Consider the following 19,668-nt stretch of genomic DNA (forward strand, 5'->3'; position numbering starts at 1 on the left):
CATCGTTTTCACCATCAACATCACATAACTTTAAGTGGAAATTACGGATTTGCATTTTCAGCGGTAAAATTGCGGGTTTGGAATTTTGGCTGTAAAATTATGGTATGATGATGACATCATGATATTGACTATGATATATATGTTGATATGATGATGGTGATGATTGTGAAGGTATGATGATGATAGTATGAAGAAGATGATGATGATAGTAGTATGATGATAATGATGGTAGTATGATGATGATGATGATGATGTTGATGATGATAGTATGATCATGGTAGGATGATGATGATGATAGTATGATGATGGTGGTAGTATGATGATGATGATAGTATGATGATGTTGATGATATTAGGTTGATCATGTTAAAATTGATGGGTTAGTGGATTAACTCAAAAACTCATTATAACCAAACTAATTTGACTCATTAACTCATTTAATAATCAACTCATTTAATCCATCAACTCATTAGGGTTCATGATTTGAGTTGAATTGAGTTGAATCATTAGTCTTGACCCATTTTGACACCCATTATATACAAAAAAAATATATATATTTAAGATAATGTCAGTTTTTCAAATATGAGATCATTAGTTTTCATTTATCTCTTTGCTAATTATGTTTTATAAATGTTCAATTATTTTAATACTAAGTAAGATATACATTTTATCTAATGCACCTATTATTTTGATATTAAAATTATAATTATTATCCAGTGGAATTTAGAATAGAGTGTGTAGAATTAAAGTCTAATATTATTATGATGCAATATACCGTTGAATTGTGTACTGTAAGATGGAGTTAAGTAATAACATCTTTGTAAATCTCTAGAGAACATAGTATTTTTCAAATTTTTATTTAAAAAATAATAGTACATATACCAATAAGGAAAATAACTAAAAGTGAATTAAAAAAAAAATTACATGGACGTTCATCATACTTGACTGAGGCAGCGTCGTTATATCTATTGATAACTACGTTCGGAAGATGGTTTGGAAGGAGGTGACCCGGAATCCATATTTCATGGGCTTCGGTGTCAAACACGACTGGATACACCCCTCCCGGAGAACCAAAAATAATATTTTCAAAGTACCAGCGGTTGTAAAAATTTCTAAGCGGTACATGAATTGCCATTTGGAATTTGAATCATTTGCCTAATGAAACAAAGAATAAAGCTGTCAATATTATTGTTATGATCTCTCATCAATTTCAATCACACACCTATTGATTTGCACTAGAAGAATATACTAACCAGCTCCAATCTTTTCCATAAAAACACCGATACCATAAAAGACAAAACAGAAAGAAAAAAACAAATCACCCAGAGAACTAATATTGTTATGATGCAATATACCGTTAAAATCTAATATTGTTATGATGCAATATACCGTTAAATTGTGTATTTCAAGATAAAGTGCATAACCTCTAAATTTGAGGATTTTTCTATAAGAAACTATCAGATAAAATTTAGTTTAATTTTTTTTTTATCCACATATTTATGCAGGTCTAATCTTGTATTATATAATTATTAAAACTACTTATCATCACTTTAATAACATTTCATCCAAAACAAACTTTGTGCAAATGGTTTCTACTTGATATTGTTTTTTTTTTTAAACAGATTGTTTAAACTGAGAAAGAAGATAGATAAAATCAAAAATGATATCTCTATATTTTTGTTTTAGTTTGCTTTTGTTCTCTATTTTGCATTGTTTAGGACTTGTCTCTTGAGTTTTTGAGTCTTTATTTTCCACTTTGTGCATTTAGGTACTTTTTCATCAGCTTTTGCATTTGCATTGCATTTGGTGTTGATTTAGGTACAAAAAGGAGCAAATTAAGCTAAATTAGCTAAAGAGGCGAAATGAAATTTTGGATCAAGTGTCAAAAAAAGCTCAGCCATCTGAGAAACCATCTGGAATAGATTGAAGAGCATCAAAGAAAAGAAATGTGGGTCGAAACAGAAGTGGATTTGGTGTTTAGGTTACAAAGTTATGAAGATTTGAAGATAAGAAATGTAGCAAACCAAACCGGATCCGATCCAGACCCGACCCAGTTCGAACCGGGTCGACCCAACTCGGACCAAAACCTCTTTTTAAGCGTTTTGACATTTAATTTTACAAAGTTTGGTTGTTCTAAGTTCTAAAAAGGTACCATACACTTGTTGTTAATCTTTTGGTGATTTGGATGGCAATTTCATTTTGTAATTCCATATTTGCTTATGATTTCTTCTTCTCTTCACATTTGTTTTGCATTTTTCACCATGATTTATTCCATATTCATGTGTGAGTAAATCTAATATATGGGTCTTTAGGCTAAAGGTATATTAGGGAGATTTGATGGTTAGGATTTGGTTCTTAGGATTAGTTATTAAGGTATCTATCATTAGGAATGAATTTGTGGCTATGATTTGATTGAGAAATTGAAACACAAGGTGTTTGATGAAATGTCTATTTCAATCCTAAAGAGCAAAACATATTCTAGCCAATGGAAGTTGATGTTTATAGTGTTTTGTAGGGTGTTTAAGCATGAATTTAATGATCACTATGTTTCGTAGATGCAATTGAGGAATCTTAGCATGATTAAGAGTAATTAGTGAATGAACTAGTGCCATGAAGTGGATTAGTTTATAATTAGGGGTTTAAGCCGCTAGATTTAAGTCTTATAACATATATAGGAAACAAAACCTAATTGATGATCTTTCTAGTGGCAATCTACCAAGCTAAAGAGAGACCCATAGACATTTATATTCTTGCATTTCCGTTATTGACTTTTGAGTTGACTTTTCGTTGACTTTTGTTGACTTTCATAAATTGCATCTCTCTTTCATTTTGTCATTGCCTTATGTTTGTGGGTAATAGCTTAGCTTATATACTTGTTTAGGTTGGTTGGACCCTAAGTGCTATAATGATATGATCACTAGTGCTTTGAATATTAATTGGTAAAAAAAATCACTACAAGTCTACATCAAAAACATTATCAAATAATCATCTTAAATAAGCAGGTGCAAGTAAATTCACTAAACTTACTTGTTGGATGGATGCTCTCTTCCGATAGATGGATTAGGCTACTACGGTATCTGGCGTCGATTTTAAAAAGTGGCGTGAACGTAAAGTCAAATTATAATCGACGTAAAAATACTTGAGAAAACCGACACTACTAAATCTACGTTATACATAACGTCACTTTTATAACTGAAGCAAACAATTTTAACATCACGCCGTGTTAAGTCAATCAAAGAACCGACATTAATATATTTAAGTTAGTTATAAAATGATGTTATAGACACTCTGTAACAATTTTGTGAGCCCAAAAAAAAACAAAAAATTTTGTAGAGATTACAGCCAAAAAAAAATGATTAAAAACAAGACAATTATATTGTATGAAAACAAAAACTGTGTGTCTAACTGTCTATATATAATGTCAAGAATCATTGGTATTGTGTTGCTCACCAGATTGTTGTAGCTCTACAACTTTCTCATATCCCACATTTTCTCTGAATCTCTTCGGAATGAAACAACGACCACCAAATCTCTGCTGTAAGAAAATCAGAACAGCCAAGAGGAAACCGATACAGAGGATAATGATATCCCATGCCGTAGAGTAATAATCGATTTTGTGGTTTGCATAAATGAATGACCAATCAAGAATCTTCCCATAGCTGCGGCTTCTATACAGATCATAAGCATGAGGAAGCAATCGAACGAAGCTGTTTCCACCGTAAAACGAAGCAGCAAGAGGCTTTAACTCTGAGTTGCTGAATCCGTTGAAGAGTATCTGAGGAAGGAGGAATGCGTCAAGCATCAAACCACCATAAGATTTCAGATCTTTCCACAAAGGAGGACGTTGAAATGTGCGTTTCAGGTTCACCGGACGGTACAGGAGGTTCCGTGCATGCGGTTTCCCTATGTATACTATTCTTTTAGGAGCTCTATTACGATTCACTAACCAAGCAATCAATCCACCAGTGATGTAGAGAGGTAAACACACATAAGAAACCTTCTTTTCTGCATTCCACACACCTTCATGGTGATGATGATCTTCGTTTTTTCTAGCAGTCCAAGCTACTTGGAGAAGACGGCACTCCAGTAAGAAAGCTATAAGCGTCACTATCCGCACCACAATTTCCTTGGCTTCGAGCCATCTGTCGTTCTCGAAGAACAACCTTTGCTGGTTTTGGCTGCTTTTAAAGAGTTCTTCAAAGTTTAACAACAGAGGAATCATGTGACCTAATGTAAGAAGTATCAGCATTGCGATGGAGATGAAAGGAAGTGCTTCTTGGTGTTTCTTCATATGGTAGAGTTGCATCCCTACGAAGACACATGAAAGTGTATTGGATATTAAAACCATAGCAACCTCCAAATCCATTCTCCAAACAGATTCTTTGGCTTGATGAACATAAATTGACCTCGACGAAACCTCCATACGTCCAACATAAAGCGGATCTGTCATTTCCCGTGTGCTTTCAATGGTTCCCTTTAAACGGTCATCACTACTCGAATCAATTGGAGCAAACTTGATCTTGATTGCAAGACTGCAATCCACTGTCTCGTTTTGCATTGCAACTGTGCTGTTTAGCCTAACTGATTGACATCCTACCATACATAGCTCACCTGTATCCCTATCATATGTTCCCTCTGCATAGATATCTCCACGAGAATCAGAAACCGGATTCAAATAACGGATTCTGTAAGTAATATTTGTGAAGCTTCCGGTGACCTTGTTGACGTTCAGAGGCACTCCAGTTAGTCCAGCTCCTTTCCCGCGAACCAAAAGATCACGATACAACCGATCTCCCACGAAATAAGGGCTTGCACGCGCAGATCTCAACACATTACCTCCTCCAGAAATTTTCACTGACATGACAAATCTCATGTCTGAAGTCTGAGGATCAGGGTATTGATTTGCTTTGCTTTTGGGGTGACTCTTGCCAGCCCCACATAACTTATTCAGCCTCTCTCTCTCTGTATACTCATATCTCAGACTTGGGAAACGCCACAGTGGATCATTTAGGCTCGACAACTTGATTCTTTTGAAGTAGCTTGGATCATTCTCTGTTTTGACACTCCAAACCTCCCCTACTACTGGAGCCATGCTTTTAATCGACAAGACAGCAGGAAATCTCAAACTTAACCTCAGGGAACAATCATCAACCACAGCATTACTCAAAGAACTCGAGAAATTCAAGATCCTGCACGCTACACCACAGAACCTATTCTTCTCTACATCCCAAGTTCCCTCTGCAACCAAAGTAGTGCTCGGATCAAACGGAAACAACCTGGTAAAACTACTAATGCTACTAAATGACAAAACCATACGCATCCTCTCCCCATCACAAAGAAACGACAATAACGACATAAAACCTGGTGTGTACTCTACATTACTTCCCAAAGGACTGCAACTATGATTAATCCCACAATCATTTCTATACATTAGACCAAACACATGAACTCTACCTTCAAAAAGCTTACACATTCCTCCCAAAACATTCTCTAACAACAAACTCTCTCCACTGTTAATCCCACAATCCGATTTCGATTGCTCTAGCAACTTATACTCATAGTTCAAAGGAGTGTTTCTCGCACCAAGAATCGAAATCGTTTCAAAACTACTTTGGCTATTACTCACACTCTCCAACACTCCTTTAACCAAACTCCCATAGATATTAGAGTCCTTTGAATAGTTAAGCATAAGACGAGCATCAAAGGTCTTCAAATCAGTACCTTGCGTTGATCCAACCATACAGACTTGTCCTGTAGACTCCGACCAAAACCCATAAAAATCGAAACTTGGTCCTCCCCAAGAGCTAAAATCGATCCTACGTCCGTCGATCTGCGTTACCTGAATCTTCCGTTGCCCAAAATCGCCGCCGTGAAAAGCTGAGGTTTTTGAGATTTCCAAAGTCAATTTGGCTTCAACCTTGTAAATTCTCCCATCGCCCAAAGCTTTGCGGATTGATCTGGGTCTAAACCTAGCAGATTTAATGTCGCCGCTCTGTGATTGATACCTCGTGAAGAAAGAGTCGCCGCCGGAGAAGAAGCTGACATCGAAAGCGAGCGACGCGCGGCTGAACACGGCGGAGGGAGAAGGGTCGATAGGAGACTCTGGAACTATGTGGTGGCAGTGATCGGAGTAAGGGATTCGTGGGGATGCGAAGGAGTTAGGATTCACTAAGGATGCAACGACGGTGAGTGAAGAAGTTGCAGAGGTCAGAAAGACGAGGAGGAAGAAGAAGAAGAGAGAAGGGTATGATTGTAAATAAAGGGAACTAGAAGGGTAGTTAGGAGATGGAGAGGGCGACAGAGAAGTCGCCATTGTTACGGAGGAGGAAAGTGAGAAACTTTACATACTCTGTTTCTTCTTTCTCCTCCCTCTTTTCGCCATTTCAAGATCCGCTTCCTTCATAACTTCAAAGCTAAAAATGTTATTTTTTTAATTACTTAAATTTGTTTTTTTGGTCAAATTATTTCAAAAATATTGATGAATGAAATTTAGAGGATTAATATTACCATATATATGGAATGTATTGCTTAAAAAAAATGAAATTGTATACTATATTAACTTTCTTTTCAAAATTATTTTATGATCAAATAAATAGTTAAATTCCTTATTAAGTATAACTGAGTTTTATAAAATATCTAATCGACAGGCGTTAGGAAATAGAGTTTAACAAATAAAATTAGCAAATATATGTATTTTAACGTTGAAGATTGGTTTTTTAATCACTGGAACCAAAACACTGACCTTAATATAACAGTACTACGAAAAAACAAAACTCTTGTTGAACAAATTAAAAGTTAACTACTAGGAAACTAGGAAACTAGGAAACCAAAAAAAAAAAACACTTATTATGAATAAATGCAACAACGCAAATTAATAAACAAATAAACGAAAGTAGAAGTTAGTTAAATTTTTAAGTCAGCAACGGAACAAAGTCAAGGCTTTGTTAAAGTGGGTTGCTTTGGCTGCAAGGTACTCTTCCCATATCAAACGCCGGTAGATAGGAGGATGGTTCTTGTCGCCGGTCAACGGCCCGATCTGAAGGTTTTTTGGTGGGCCGGCGAAAAAAGCGGCTGAGAAACGGTGGTGCGTCTTGTTCACCACCGCACGGTGCATCGTTGTTCTGAACTGTCCATTGGATATGATATGCGATAAATCTCCCATAATGATAACGAGACTACCTTCTATTGGCTCTACTCCAATCCATTTCGACCCGTCTTCTTGTGGACTTTGAATCTCTAGACCTGACCAAAATCACCAATGCAATGCATGCAACATAATTTATACAATGTTGTTTTGGAATGAATGCATAGATTTTTGTGATATCCACGACCCGATATATTACAATTACTTTTAAGTTAAATTATATATAACAAGAATAAAAGATTTGGTGTTAAGTATAATTCTTCTATTCTGAATTTATAGTGCTTAATTTTATATAACAAATATTTCGTTCATATCCATATCCAATGCACCACAAAGTGGGTGTCATTTGTAATTAAGTATAAAATTCTAGATATTGAATTTGTAAATATCACTAGTTTTTCGTTTAATTTCCCTTACTTCCAAATGATCAGGCAACCAGTTTAGTCCTAATTCAAGATCTAGATTTACTTAATTTTCGTTTGAAAATTTGTTCTTCCGGACCGGGCACCCCAAATTAAGACATCTTAAAAAAATGAATGTGTGGTTGTTAAAAAAAAAAGTAAAACTACAAATACAGTTAACTGAAATGAGATAAAAGATTGAAGATAATGGTAAATATCCTAATATCTAACCTGGAATATTGCCTTGGTAGAGAATGGTGAGTAGGGAGGAGTCGGTGTGAGGTGCTAACCCCATGGCTAGATGAGGGTCAGGGCAAACCGGGTAAGAGTTTAACTGTAGAAAGGATTGGATTGAGTCGGTTCCTGAACCAGTTTTTTCTGGTACAAGCCATCCCAAATCTTCGTGTGTTAGCCCTAACGAGACCATCAACATGGTTATTAGTCTAAGACTTAGATCATCCATCGCCTTCTGGTACTCTTCCATCACATTGCTGCATTTGACAAAAATGTGTTAGAAATTTTGAGTTTTATTCTCATTAGTTATATATATATATATATTCACAGGACTTCGTAAATTTCGAATACCTACCATATTATATAGAATACAATAACTTGATTTGGGTATCACAGCGTTCAGATAAAACTATAAAAATATGGTAGGTATTCAGATAAAACTATAGCATAATTAATTTGTCTTCATTTTGCATATATTCACATCAAATGAAGAAACAAAAACAACAAAAACAATCATAATTAGTTTAATTTCTTCACTAGGTAATGAGCATTACTAAGGGTAATAATACTAATATAATATCATCATTTGTTTATAATTCGAGAATAAAAAAAAATGATATATCTTATAAAATTTTGATTACTCACCAGAACTGGGCATGATCGTCGGGCCATAAGAGTGTAGCATGACGCCGAAGAGAGGAACCCAAGACGGAGAATCCCTCAGACCACATGAGCTTATCATAGAACATGGAGATCCGAACCACACCGTAACCAGTGGACTCGTCGGGTGATCGGACGGCTAGGATCTTACGATGCATGGGCAAAGAGAAAAGCCTCTTCATTTGGCACTCAACGTTGTGAAGTAACGAGCGTGGGACACCATGGTCTGTGATATGAAATACACCCCATTCCTCACATGCCTGTCTTAGTAGCACATGCTGATCCGGGTTCGACAAGCTGATGACGGGGATGGGCAGGGACATGGGTTTAGGCTCAGGTTCGGTTTTGGACCAGACGTGAGAGTTGGGTAACGTTTTGGTGTTGGTGAAGTCTAGAGGGATGATACGGTCACGGTTCACGGGGTTGTTCTTGAATAGCTCTGTGACGGAGCTCATGATCGTATTTCTATAGGATTTACTTTTGTTTTGTTTTTCTTTCTTGTGAGGCATCTGGTGGAGAGAAACATTGTAACGTTAGCACTATATATAGAGGTCGATCAGTAAAGAGGTATAAACACATGTTGATTTATGTGGAGAAAAACTGTTATTTTAATTTTGACTCTCTTTTTTTTTTTTCTCTGCGTAACTGAGCATAATAAATACATAATTAAGATGTAAAAAATAATTAAAAAAGGCAGAGAGAGATATTTGTCGTTTGGGGAAAGTACATTTATAGATTTGTGTAGATTAAAATTGTCTGACGATTTTTATGAAACTCGCCACATATATGTCTGTGGGGGATTATTGATTTAGGACTTGAATAGAGTTTTAAAAATTTTAAATGTTATGTCAAATGTGTTGTTATTATATCAAAATTTTGTTGAACTGTATTAAAGTTTAGTATTTGTAAAAAATTATTTAAAATCTTAATAAATTTGAATTATTGGATTCAGATTTTAATAAACTCAATAAAAGCTTTGTATTATTTAATTAAATAAAAGAATCTAGTATTGTTAATGAAATTAATTATTATTTGGTTCATGATTTTATACACTTCCTTTACAAAATAAAATTATATAAAATATCACAAAAATACAGAGATTGTTTGGAACATTTAAAAAGATTTTAGAAAACTAAACAACAAAACGATAGAATACTCTCTTCTCTTCTTTAGAAATCTTTCACTTATTTATTTTTAATAATTTTATTGAAATCTTCAAAAATTATTTATAAATTATAATCTAATAACACCATCTAAATTATAAGGTGTGATATGGAATTGAGACTAATTGTCAATTATCGCAAAACCAATCATGTGACGGTTTCAAAATAGATTTGTACTTCAAAAACTATCACAAGTTCATCATATTTATTGCATACTCTATGTTTGCATCGTTTAGCTTATGTGCTTCATTCATGGACGTTGACTTTTGTAGTGCCAAATATGAAAATATATGTATCAATGTATGTATTGAGGAAATAGGGTTCATAATAATGATCGAAGTGCATTTAAAGTTGTTCTCTCCATGAGTCTTGTCTAAACAGCTCAGGTGCTTTCTTTACCATTCAACCATACACAACTCTAACATACACGTGTGCCTTTCTTTTGTCCTTTTTCCCCTATTCTCATAAATTCTTTTTTGTCGTCTTTTTCAACTATTTCCATCTTTGTGTCATGCATGTAACATTTCCATCTATGCGATGACAGCTTTTATCTTGTCAAACAAATAAAAACTAGACAGCGCGCTCTATCAAGCTTGTTACTTGTTAGTATATTTCGGAAAAAGTTGTTTAGGCGTGTAGAAGCTAGATGTATTTTAATTGTCAGAAGTGGCTTTAGGAAGTGAAAACTCAACGAATTACATGTCTTCGAAACGGGTTTCGATGGTCTAGGCTCTAGCCTCTAGCTAGCGTTCTTGTTTACTTACATTTGTTTTATTTGTTAAGTTTTAAACCAACATCTTTCTTTTAGCTAAAAGCAAAAATGCTTATGTTCGGTTTCACCAGTTCTCATATATAATCTGAACATTTCTTTGTTTTATTTTATCCAATCCTTGCAAAGTTCTCAAAACGACGTTGAAACTTAATACTATTAAAAAATGTACCGTTATTATGTAAAATAAAATGTCTCAATCAGAAAAAGACTGATAGCAAGAAAATAAAACAAAACTTGATTCATTAACAATCACATGGTATTTATGGAACCACATTTGTTTTATTACAAATGTATTACAAATGCCGTGTAAAACTATGGTTCTATTACAAATTTATCACCAAGTCTCGATCCCACTGCCAGCTACCAGCTACCAGCCTACCACCATTTTCATTCTTCAAGCTAATCGACAAAAAATTTTGGAATGTAATCACTGCAAGACGTTAACGCAAGCATTGCCGCAACCTAATGCAGCTCTGGTTAACATGAACTCACACTATGTGACTTCCAAATCTTGGATCTCTCTCCTTGTTTCAATTTGTTTTGCCAAGGGTTCAAATCCACAGACTCTTACTTTGTAATGGCCAAACCTTTTCATTTTACATGGTATTAACATTCATAACTAAAAAAAAGAAAAGAAAAATCCTCTGGTTCTATTTTTCCCTTTTCTAGGGTTGAGAAATAAATTTATTAAAAAAAGAATGTACAGTAGTCAGTAGTACAAATGCAACAAAGCAGAGTACATTTCCTAGATCTTCACTTTACATAAAGCGGTCTTTTTGTTATATGGCATAAAAAAGAATGTACAGTATAACATTCATAATATAAATACAACAAATGGGCTGCATTAAGCGGTCGGCGATGTTAACTTTTTAGTGGGTCTACAATAAATGGGCTTATTATCAGAACATTTCAGGTAAATGATATCTCGGCGTCCGTCTTTATATTAGACCGCTTAATGCTGTATAATCTGTACGTACTTGTTTTTACATCTATGATTTGGCTATCCATTATTCCATCGTACAGTTAAATTGTGGGATTCGTTTGTAGGAAAACTTCTTCGTTCATAGAGTTTTGGTGAGCAGATGTAGGTGGTTCGATCGGTTATTAGAGAGCAAACTTAACATGAGAACGATTAATTAGTATCTAAAATGGGATTGTCTTCCGAAAAATTAAATCATAACGAAGCCAAATAATTTGGAGAAGAGCCGAGAAATACACTAGAAGGAGAAAGAGAGATGCATGCATGGTTTTGGTTTAGGGTTAGAGACTTAGAGTTGGACTCGGACGTGATCAACGCTAGGCTCAATCCAATGTTTGGCTGAATATAATTTAGAAAAGTGTGATTCATGAGAAAAAAAATAAGAAAAACTATATCGTAGACAGAGTCAACCATGAGTTCAAGTAAGAACAATTTGAGATTGTGGTCTTAACTATAATATAAAAATTAGGATTTTGATAGAAAGTTCGATCGATCAAAATTTTGGTTCTTCTATCTCCTTTCCGTCTAAATAATTTGTCAAAAAACAAAATTTAGTTTAAATTTCTCATTGCCTATTCTGATCTTATTACATGAACTATAATCTTTTTTTTTGTTCAACTGATTTCTATTGATGATTTTGATGATCTGATATCCTTGTTACATGGGTTTACAACTTAACTTTTCCAAAAAACAAAACCTGAGATCCACCCACAATTAGCCTATTCCTACACTAGCCACATACCAGTTGAGAAAACCTGGCCTATATAAAAGAATGGTTATCACGAAAACCATTTGGGCAATAAAAACAAACACCAAAACACTATGAAAAGGATCGAAGTCTCTCATCCTCGAACACTGCTTGAAGCCAAGTTGGGTAACTAGACTACTACTATATATATACATATATTGTAGTAACACTTGAATTCAAACTCAATACAATTTATTTCTACCCATGTGCATGATATATGACTAGCTAGGTATGTATATATACAGATATACTGTACTTTGTTTATATGGTTAAAGTATATTTCTAATCTAACGCATACACCACATTTGAACACACACATATACAAAAACATACATTACACACGAGACTCAATAGCTATGGAAATTGTGAATCAATCGGCTATGGACTTTTAAATTAAACTGTCTTCTTATTTTTATTTAGGTATATATACAACAATTCAGTTTTTATATTGAGCGTCTTATTTGTGTTTACGTCTCTATTTGCGTAATTGCACTTATAATTTGTGTATAGCGTTAGAAAAGTAAATAATCAAAAGCATTCTAATTATGCTTGAATCTGATTTGTTTTTCCAAACGGTATATTATGTACGTTTTAAACAAATAAACAATTACGAATTAACATAAATGTATATAAAACTTCAAGAGATTGGTGTTCCAAAAAGAAACTCCAAGAGATTGATTCATGCAAATAGTAGAAAATGAAATCATTTATAAAATACAGAGCAACTTGCAGTCTTTCGCCGAGATTTTTATTTTAAAAAACCAAAGTTTGATAAGATGGATGATTCGTCTAGATACTTCATTGTGCTTATAGTATTGAATAACATTTTGACATTTTTGTCGTCTCTCGATTTAGAAAGTTATCAGATATTTAAGCCGTCGTCTCCCTCGATATATAGTCTAATAAATTCATTCACTGAACCAAAGTAACATTGAAGTCAATAATCTAACCTCAGCCATTGTTTGTCATTTAACTCTTCTTCTTATCCTTTTTTGTTTTGTCAACTCTTCTTCTTATTAAATGTAAAATAAAAAAATTATGACTTCAGAAACTGAATACACATGTTCGTGTGTTTATACAATGAGCAAGTGAGAGTTTTTTATGGCGTGGATCAAAATGTATGAGGTGGACGATTATAAGCTCCCATGTTGATGATAAGCACAAGGACGTCGATTTCGTTTTATATAGCTCTACCGTAAATCGTTTGATTTTATATTATTTTCATTCAAGCTAATCTCCAACTTGCTCAAAATTTATAATTTCATCTTTCGATAAAATTATTAATATGTCATATAGTATATTTTCGTAATCGAAATTAAGAACTTCTAGCTTTTACACAAAGCTTACGAAATAACTTAATTATTATTTCCTTGAGTTATTTCTATGTTTCAATTTAAAACTTAAGATTATTTACTCTCTTCTTTAGAAGAAAAATATATTTACTTTATGAATATTTATTAGTTTCCGTTTAGAGATATATCCTAAAATATTACTTACAAACTACTAGTTCTTTTTGAGAAAAAAATACTATCACTAGTTTTTTTAATTCCAAAATTAAATACGATTACAAACTTTTTAGTCCAAAAATATCACAGATTAAAATAATTTTTGAAAGTTTATAATTAAACACATTGGGTTCAGATTTAGTATTTTAAATTTAAATTTTAATTTTGTAGAGTTTACAATTTAGTTTTGAAGATATAAAGTTTTAAGTTTGTGATATTTAAAAGAAAAAAATTTAGTGATATTTTTGAGAGAAAAAGAAAATAATACTAGTAATACTTTCATAATGTTCGGTCATTTATTTTCTACAAGTTTTAGAAATTGACTTTAGTTTCGTCTCGCAATTCTATACTTGTACAACATTAATTCACCGAATCAAAAGCAATAATTAATGAAGTCAACGTAAGCCAATTTTTCATTTATTTCTTCTCCTTCTTATCTTTTGAAATCTAATAAGAAATTAATTATTTACTGACTTAAGAAACTACAAAAAAAAAATTATACTTGTATATGCGCGTGTGTTTGTTTATATATAGAACAACTTGTTCTGAACAAGTCGTACTTTCTTAATTTGTAGCTCCAATTAGTATTCATTCATAACGTACCACAGCAACGTCGTTTTTGTTTGATATAAGCTCTCTTCTATATCATTTGATTTTATATTCATATACAGTCTAATCTCCAGGTTGTTGGGAAAAAGACTTTCATATTTCGATAATATTTAAATTTGTCCACATCACAAAGCATCTTCGTAAGTTCGTATACATTCCTCCAAAAGAACAGCTTGTAGCTCTTTTTCACAGTCCCGTATTTTTCATATATATTAACAGCGCCCCATGACACATAACTTACTACTCTGCGTAAAAAAACGTCCAAGAACAGAATCAATATGCTAATTATGTAGGCACTTCTACGTCGTTATTTACGCTTTTGTTGTTGTGTTTGTTTAGATGTCTTATGTGTTTGGTAATTCTTCCTATATAATTAGTTAGCCCCTTAACAATTTTTACATCGATAAATTAATAATATATAGACAAGTTCTTCATAACAAGTGGTCTTATTTAAATTATTATCGTATAGAATATAACTCAAGTTTTTATATATATGGTTACCTAAGATCCGAAGGATATTCTAAGTAGATGAACTCACTGGCCATGTCACTAGCTTGATCTTTAACTACAAAATATTCAAATAATGTGGAAATTAACCATTCATTCAATAAGAAAATTAAATTACTTAAATGAAAAGCAAGTTGCTTAGTTTGCTTGACAGCTTTATTATATGTTGATAAAGTTGATAAGCGAATAGATAATTGATAGCGCTTATAATATATTGACCATAAGAGCTTTGTCTTAATCCCGTGGTTTAATATCTAATCACACATTAATTACTTATTTAAAGAGCTGTTAGGCCGAAACGCCAAATTGCAGATGCAAGAGCAAAGTTTGAGCTGTGGAATCAAAGTCAAAGCTGCACACTATTGTCTTTCGTCAGCTTTGTTCTTATCGTTCTTGCAGTTTCCACGTAGTAGCCGATCTTACTAAGTAACAAAAGATTTGTTCTTTTTAAAGATCGACCAAAATCGGAGTTGGTATCAAATATATAAATATGACGCCTAAAAAACTATATAATATACGTTTTCATGTAGAGTAACTTTGTACCAGTCCCTGATATTTAGTCTGATAATAATAATAGTGTATATATATAAATATATATGTATATATTAGATTATTACTTATTAGTAGCATAGCTTATCGCATATTGTCATTTTGAAAATAAAAGCCATGTTAGCACAAAAAATTAAAACTTAGCAATGCCTTTTACTTTTTAGCCACCCAGCTTCGGGCCTAATAAAGAAATTTGATTTTTCTGAACGTCGTTTTCGTAGGAAGACATAAAGCTTCTTGGTTGGGTGAATTTACAAAAAAATATTCAACGTAGTTTTTGGAGGACAGCTTGCGCGCCGACGACAACATTCTTCAAGTTGCCACTTGAACTCTCAAATTGGCTGCTTAATTAACATACCTTAAAAAAATATTTAGAATTAAAAAAAAAAATGTCACTTGTTACTTTGTTAGTCTTTTTACGAAATATATATATTTAGATTTTTGTCGTTATATATAAGTTGGTGGGTTGCATTTTTGTCTTATGATGGTCCACGTTAATTTCGTGAGAAACCTTTAACGTGTTTCTTTTGAGTTTTTTTTTTTCTTTTATTTGTCTGCTCAAAAACAGGAAGGAATTAAAACCAAAATCATTACTTGATTACGTGTTCCTTAATATCGTGTTTTGTTTGTTTACAAGGTATCGTTATCGTTATGGATGACCAACTTATTCTTGCTAACTTGTAATAATCTGTTGTACTTATATATTACCCACTTCATACCATTGCATTAGAACGATGATGATGAAGATGTGTTACTTGAACTTATGGTACAACTTATCTTCCGGTATCGATCTAATTTAGGATTTCACGTCATTTTCAGTAGTAATTTACTTAGTGTGCAAAAAGTTTACGATTCGGATTGATTGGATCCGTGTTGGAGTGTATAATGTGCATTACTTATTTCAAATTCATTGTTGTAGTTTATATATTTAAAGGTCTATTCATATATCAAAATGAAAATATCCGTCCAATAGACTACAACTATTCACGCTTTCCACATAAAGTGTATTCACATTTCATCATACTTTACGTGATCATTTAGATGTCTTGAGATTAGTCTGTTATAAAGAAACACGATTAACCAAATAAATTATATATATTACATCATCGAGAGATGTAAAGATTTTATGAACTAAGTAGGTAAACATTAGAGTAAATATACTGTTAGGTTTTAATTAAAAAGTGTAGTGATGAGAAGAGAAGTTCATTAAGAGGTTGAACTCTGAAAGAATAAGTATGAACCAATGTTTTAGGTTTTTTACGGTGGCCTTTAGTACCATTTTCCGGCAATGTATGTGCCTTTCCCGATTGCCGTGTTATGTGGTTGAAATTAATATAATTTGTTTTTGTTTTAACGAACTTTCGTATTAGTTTGCTTAGTAAAATTGTCGTGGGCAAATTGGATTTGACTCAACCGATATTAACACTACATCTGCCAGTCCCTGAAAACCTAAGTCAAGATATGTAATTTCTAAACTACTACTCCTTTGTTCTACATTTAGTGTTTAAACATAATTTTTTTCTTTATGGTTAAATTTAGTAAGACGTATATGAACAGAGTTTTATGACAGCATTATAGGTATTGTTTTTGTAACCTTTTTTTAGGCCATTGCAAATGTAAAACGTCACATGATAACTTATATTTTGATCAAAAAAATTAGTTTACACAAAATGTATTAGATAGAGTCTAATTTCTTAATATTCAAACGTTGAAAATTTGAAATATTTCCTAGCTTCATTGAATCTAGACATTCGTCGGATAAGATCTAAAAGAAAAATAGTATGTTTGTATAAAAGTTTTGATTACACCAATACCCAAACATGTTTGTGTTTATCCTTCAAAATATGTAATTATATATAATTTATATGTTTGAGAAGATAAACATATATCGATTTGTTGACACACAAAAAAAAAGTTGAAGAGATACAAAACAGGAAATAGCAAAGTAAAAAAAAAGTCTCAAAGATTGGACTTAAATTAAGGCTTATTAAACTAAGTTTAGTTCACATTTTTAATGGCCATTCTTAATCCTTAGTGAGAAGAGTCGCAATCGAAGACAGCTACACACGAGCGTAGCGTGCTTGAAAGAGACACCAAATCCTGTTTTCGTGGGGTACGAATACTATACTTTCACTTTTGCTCCTCTTTGTTTATTTTTATTTGTAGTTTTTGTTTGGTTTTTTTTCACTCTTTTTTTACAAATTCATTTTTTTTCTTCATCAAGTTTTTTGATTATTTCAGTCTCTTCCAGCAGCCTTCCAGGTGTAACTGGTCACACATTTGCTCGGCTTACCTTTAACCAGGTGTTTTTCTATCTTCATAGATTTTAGGGAAACTGTTTCTCCAATTTTTTTTTTATGTTTTATTTTACTATATTATAATGTATGTTAAAAAAATATCAATTTTACATCACTATTTTCTACATATTGAATAAATATTTTTTTTAAGAAAACAATATATTTATTACTTACTTTTAAATTATTATTCACAGTTATCATGTAGATCTTATTAATTATCAATTTACAGATAAAACTATTTAAAATACCATAATTAATTTAAAATTCAGTTGCGAAAATCCACCGAATATTACTTTTTTGGCATCCCGTTTTTTTCATTTTCTAATTAAAAAAAAAAAAAAAAAAAAATTAAAACCTGAGAGAGAAAGAGACGTCAAAGAAAGGATCTCTTCAGACTACAATTTCTGAGCTCTATAAATAATAAACTCTCTTCTTCACACTTTTCTCACACAACTCTTAAATCTCCCATCAATTAAGCATCTCTTTCTCTCTTTATCACTCTTCTTCTTCTTCTTCTTCTTGATTCTTGTGTTTCGTTCTTGTTTTTAGCTACTTCGTTGATTCCAAAGGTTCACTCCTTTTTCTTCTCCAACCATCATCTGTTTCCTCTTTAACCGGTCTCAGCAGATCAAAAAATCTTTTTAGGATCAAGAAGATATATATGTAAAAGGAATCTTTTATCTCTACACGAAATCGANCGTAGCGTGCTTGAAAGAGACACCAAATCCTGTTTTCGTGGGGTACGAATACTATACTTTCACTTTTGCTCCTCTTTGTTTATTTTTATTTGTAGTTTTTGTTTGGTTTTTTTTCACTCTTTTTTTACAAATTCATTTTTTTTCTTCATCAAGTTTTTTGATTATTTCAGTCTCTTCCAGCAGCCTTCCAGGTGTAACTGGTCACACATTTGCTCGGCTTACCTTTAACCAGGTGTTTTTCTATCTTCATAGATTTTAGGGAAACTGTTTCTCCAATTTTTTTTTTATGTTTTATTTTACTATATTATAATGTATGTTAAAAAAATATCAATTTTACATCACTATTTTCTACATATTGAATAAATATTTTTTTTAAGAAAACAATATATTTATTACTTACTTTTAAATTATTATTCACAGTTATCATGTAGATCTTATTAATTATCAATTTACAGATAAAACTATTTAAAATACCATAATTAATTTAAAATTCAGTTGCGAAAATCCACCGAATATTACTTTTTTGGCATCCCGTTTTTTTCATTTTCTAATTAGAAAAAAAAAAAAAAAAAAATTAAAACCTGAGAGAGAAAGAGACGTCAAAGAAAGGATCTCTTCAGACTACAATTTCTGAGCTCTATAAATAATAAACTCTCTTCTTCACACTTTTCTCACACAACTCTTAAATCTCCCATCAATTAAGCATCTCTTTCTCTCTTTATCACTCTTCTTCTTCTTCTTCTTCTTGATTCTTGTGTTTCGTTCTTGTTTTTAGCTACTTCGTTGATTCCAAAGGTTCACTCCTTTTTCTTCTCCAACCATCATCTGTTTCCTCTTTAACCGGTCTCAGCAGATCAAAAAATCTTTTTAGGATCAAGAAGATATATATGTAAAAGGAATCTTTTATCTCTACACGAAATCGAAATCAGATGGATCAAAAAGTTAGACAATTTGAGGTTTGCACTCAAGACGGTAGCGTTGATCGTCACGGCAATCCAGCTATCCGAGCTAATACTGGCAAATGGCTCACTGCTATTCTCATTCTAGGTACATCTCTATACTCTTCTTCTCCTTCTTTATATCATTGTTTGTGTTTTAGACGCTAAAGAATTGTTTTTTTTTTGTTCTGATTGATATAGTGAATCAAGGACTTGCGACGCTTGCCTTCTTCGGTGTCGGAGTGAATTTGGTTCTGTTTTTGACGAGAGTGATGGGACAAGACAATGCGGAAGCGGCTAATAATGTTAGTAAATGGACAGGAACTGTTTATATCTTCTCTTTGCTCGGTGCTTTCCTCAGTGACTCTTACTGGGGACGTTACAAGACTTGTGCAATCTTTCAAGCTAGTTTCGTTGCTGTAAGTCTCTTCAAATCAACACACTACTCTGTTTCTTGTTTCTTTA

At 32.7% G+C, this 19,668-nt stretch overlaps 3 protein-coding genes across 5 annotated transcripts in view; 1 reads left to right on the forward strand and 2 right to left on the reverse strand.

Annotated features, from left to right (window-relative positions):
* On the reverse strand, positions 3,246-6,391 carry LOC104731369. Its single transcript, XM_010450715.1, has one exon. It carries the CDS (start codon positions 6,310-6,312, stop codon positions 3,421-3,423), a length of 2,892 nt encoding a protein of 963 aa, XP_010449017.1. The 5' UTR covers positions 6,313-6,391; the 3' UTR covers positions 3,246-3,420.
* Positions 6,855-8,933, reverse strand: LOC104731370 (gibberellin 3-beta-dioxygenase 3-like). Its single transcript, XM_010450716.1, has 3 exons — positions 8,424-8,933; positions 7,776-8,035; positions 6,855-7,241 (listed from the first exon to the last, which is right to left on the reverse strand). The coding sequence occupies exons 1-3, from the start codon at positions 8,891-8,893 to the stop codon at positions 6,916-6,918; spliced, it is 1,056 nt and encodes a 351-aa protein (XP_010449018.1). The 5' UTR covers positions 8,894-8,933; the 3' UTR covers positions 6,855-6,915.
* LOC104731371 (protein NRT1/ PTR FAMILY 7.2-like) overlaps positions 18,003-19,668 on the forward strand; it is a 6,917-nt gene continuing 5,251 nt past the window's right edge. Inside the window, exons 1-3 of one of the 3 annotated variants that reach the window (XM_010450720.2) lie at positions 18,003-18,248; positions 19,173-19,312; positions 19,405-19,622. In XM_010450720.2, coding sequence (XP_010449022.1) covers positions 19,195-19,312; positions 19,405-19,622 — 336 coding nt within the window. In that variant the 5' untranslated portion in view covers positions 18,003-18,248; positions 19,173-19,194. Of the gene's footprint in view, positions 18,249-18,925; positions 19,313-19,404; positions 19,623-19,668 lie in introns of those variants that run through there. The other 2 variants (XM_019234032.1, XM_010450719.2) reach the window with 2 other exon arrangements.

Source organism: Camelina sativa, chromosome 12 (assembly GCF_000633955.1).
Source record: "Camelina sativa cultivar DH55 chromosome 12, Cs, whole genome shotgun sequence".
Taxonomy (NCBI): Eukaryota; Viridiplantae; Streptophyta; class Magnoliopsida; order Brassicales; family Brassicaceae; genus Camelina; species Camelina sativa.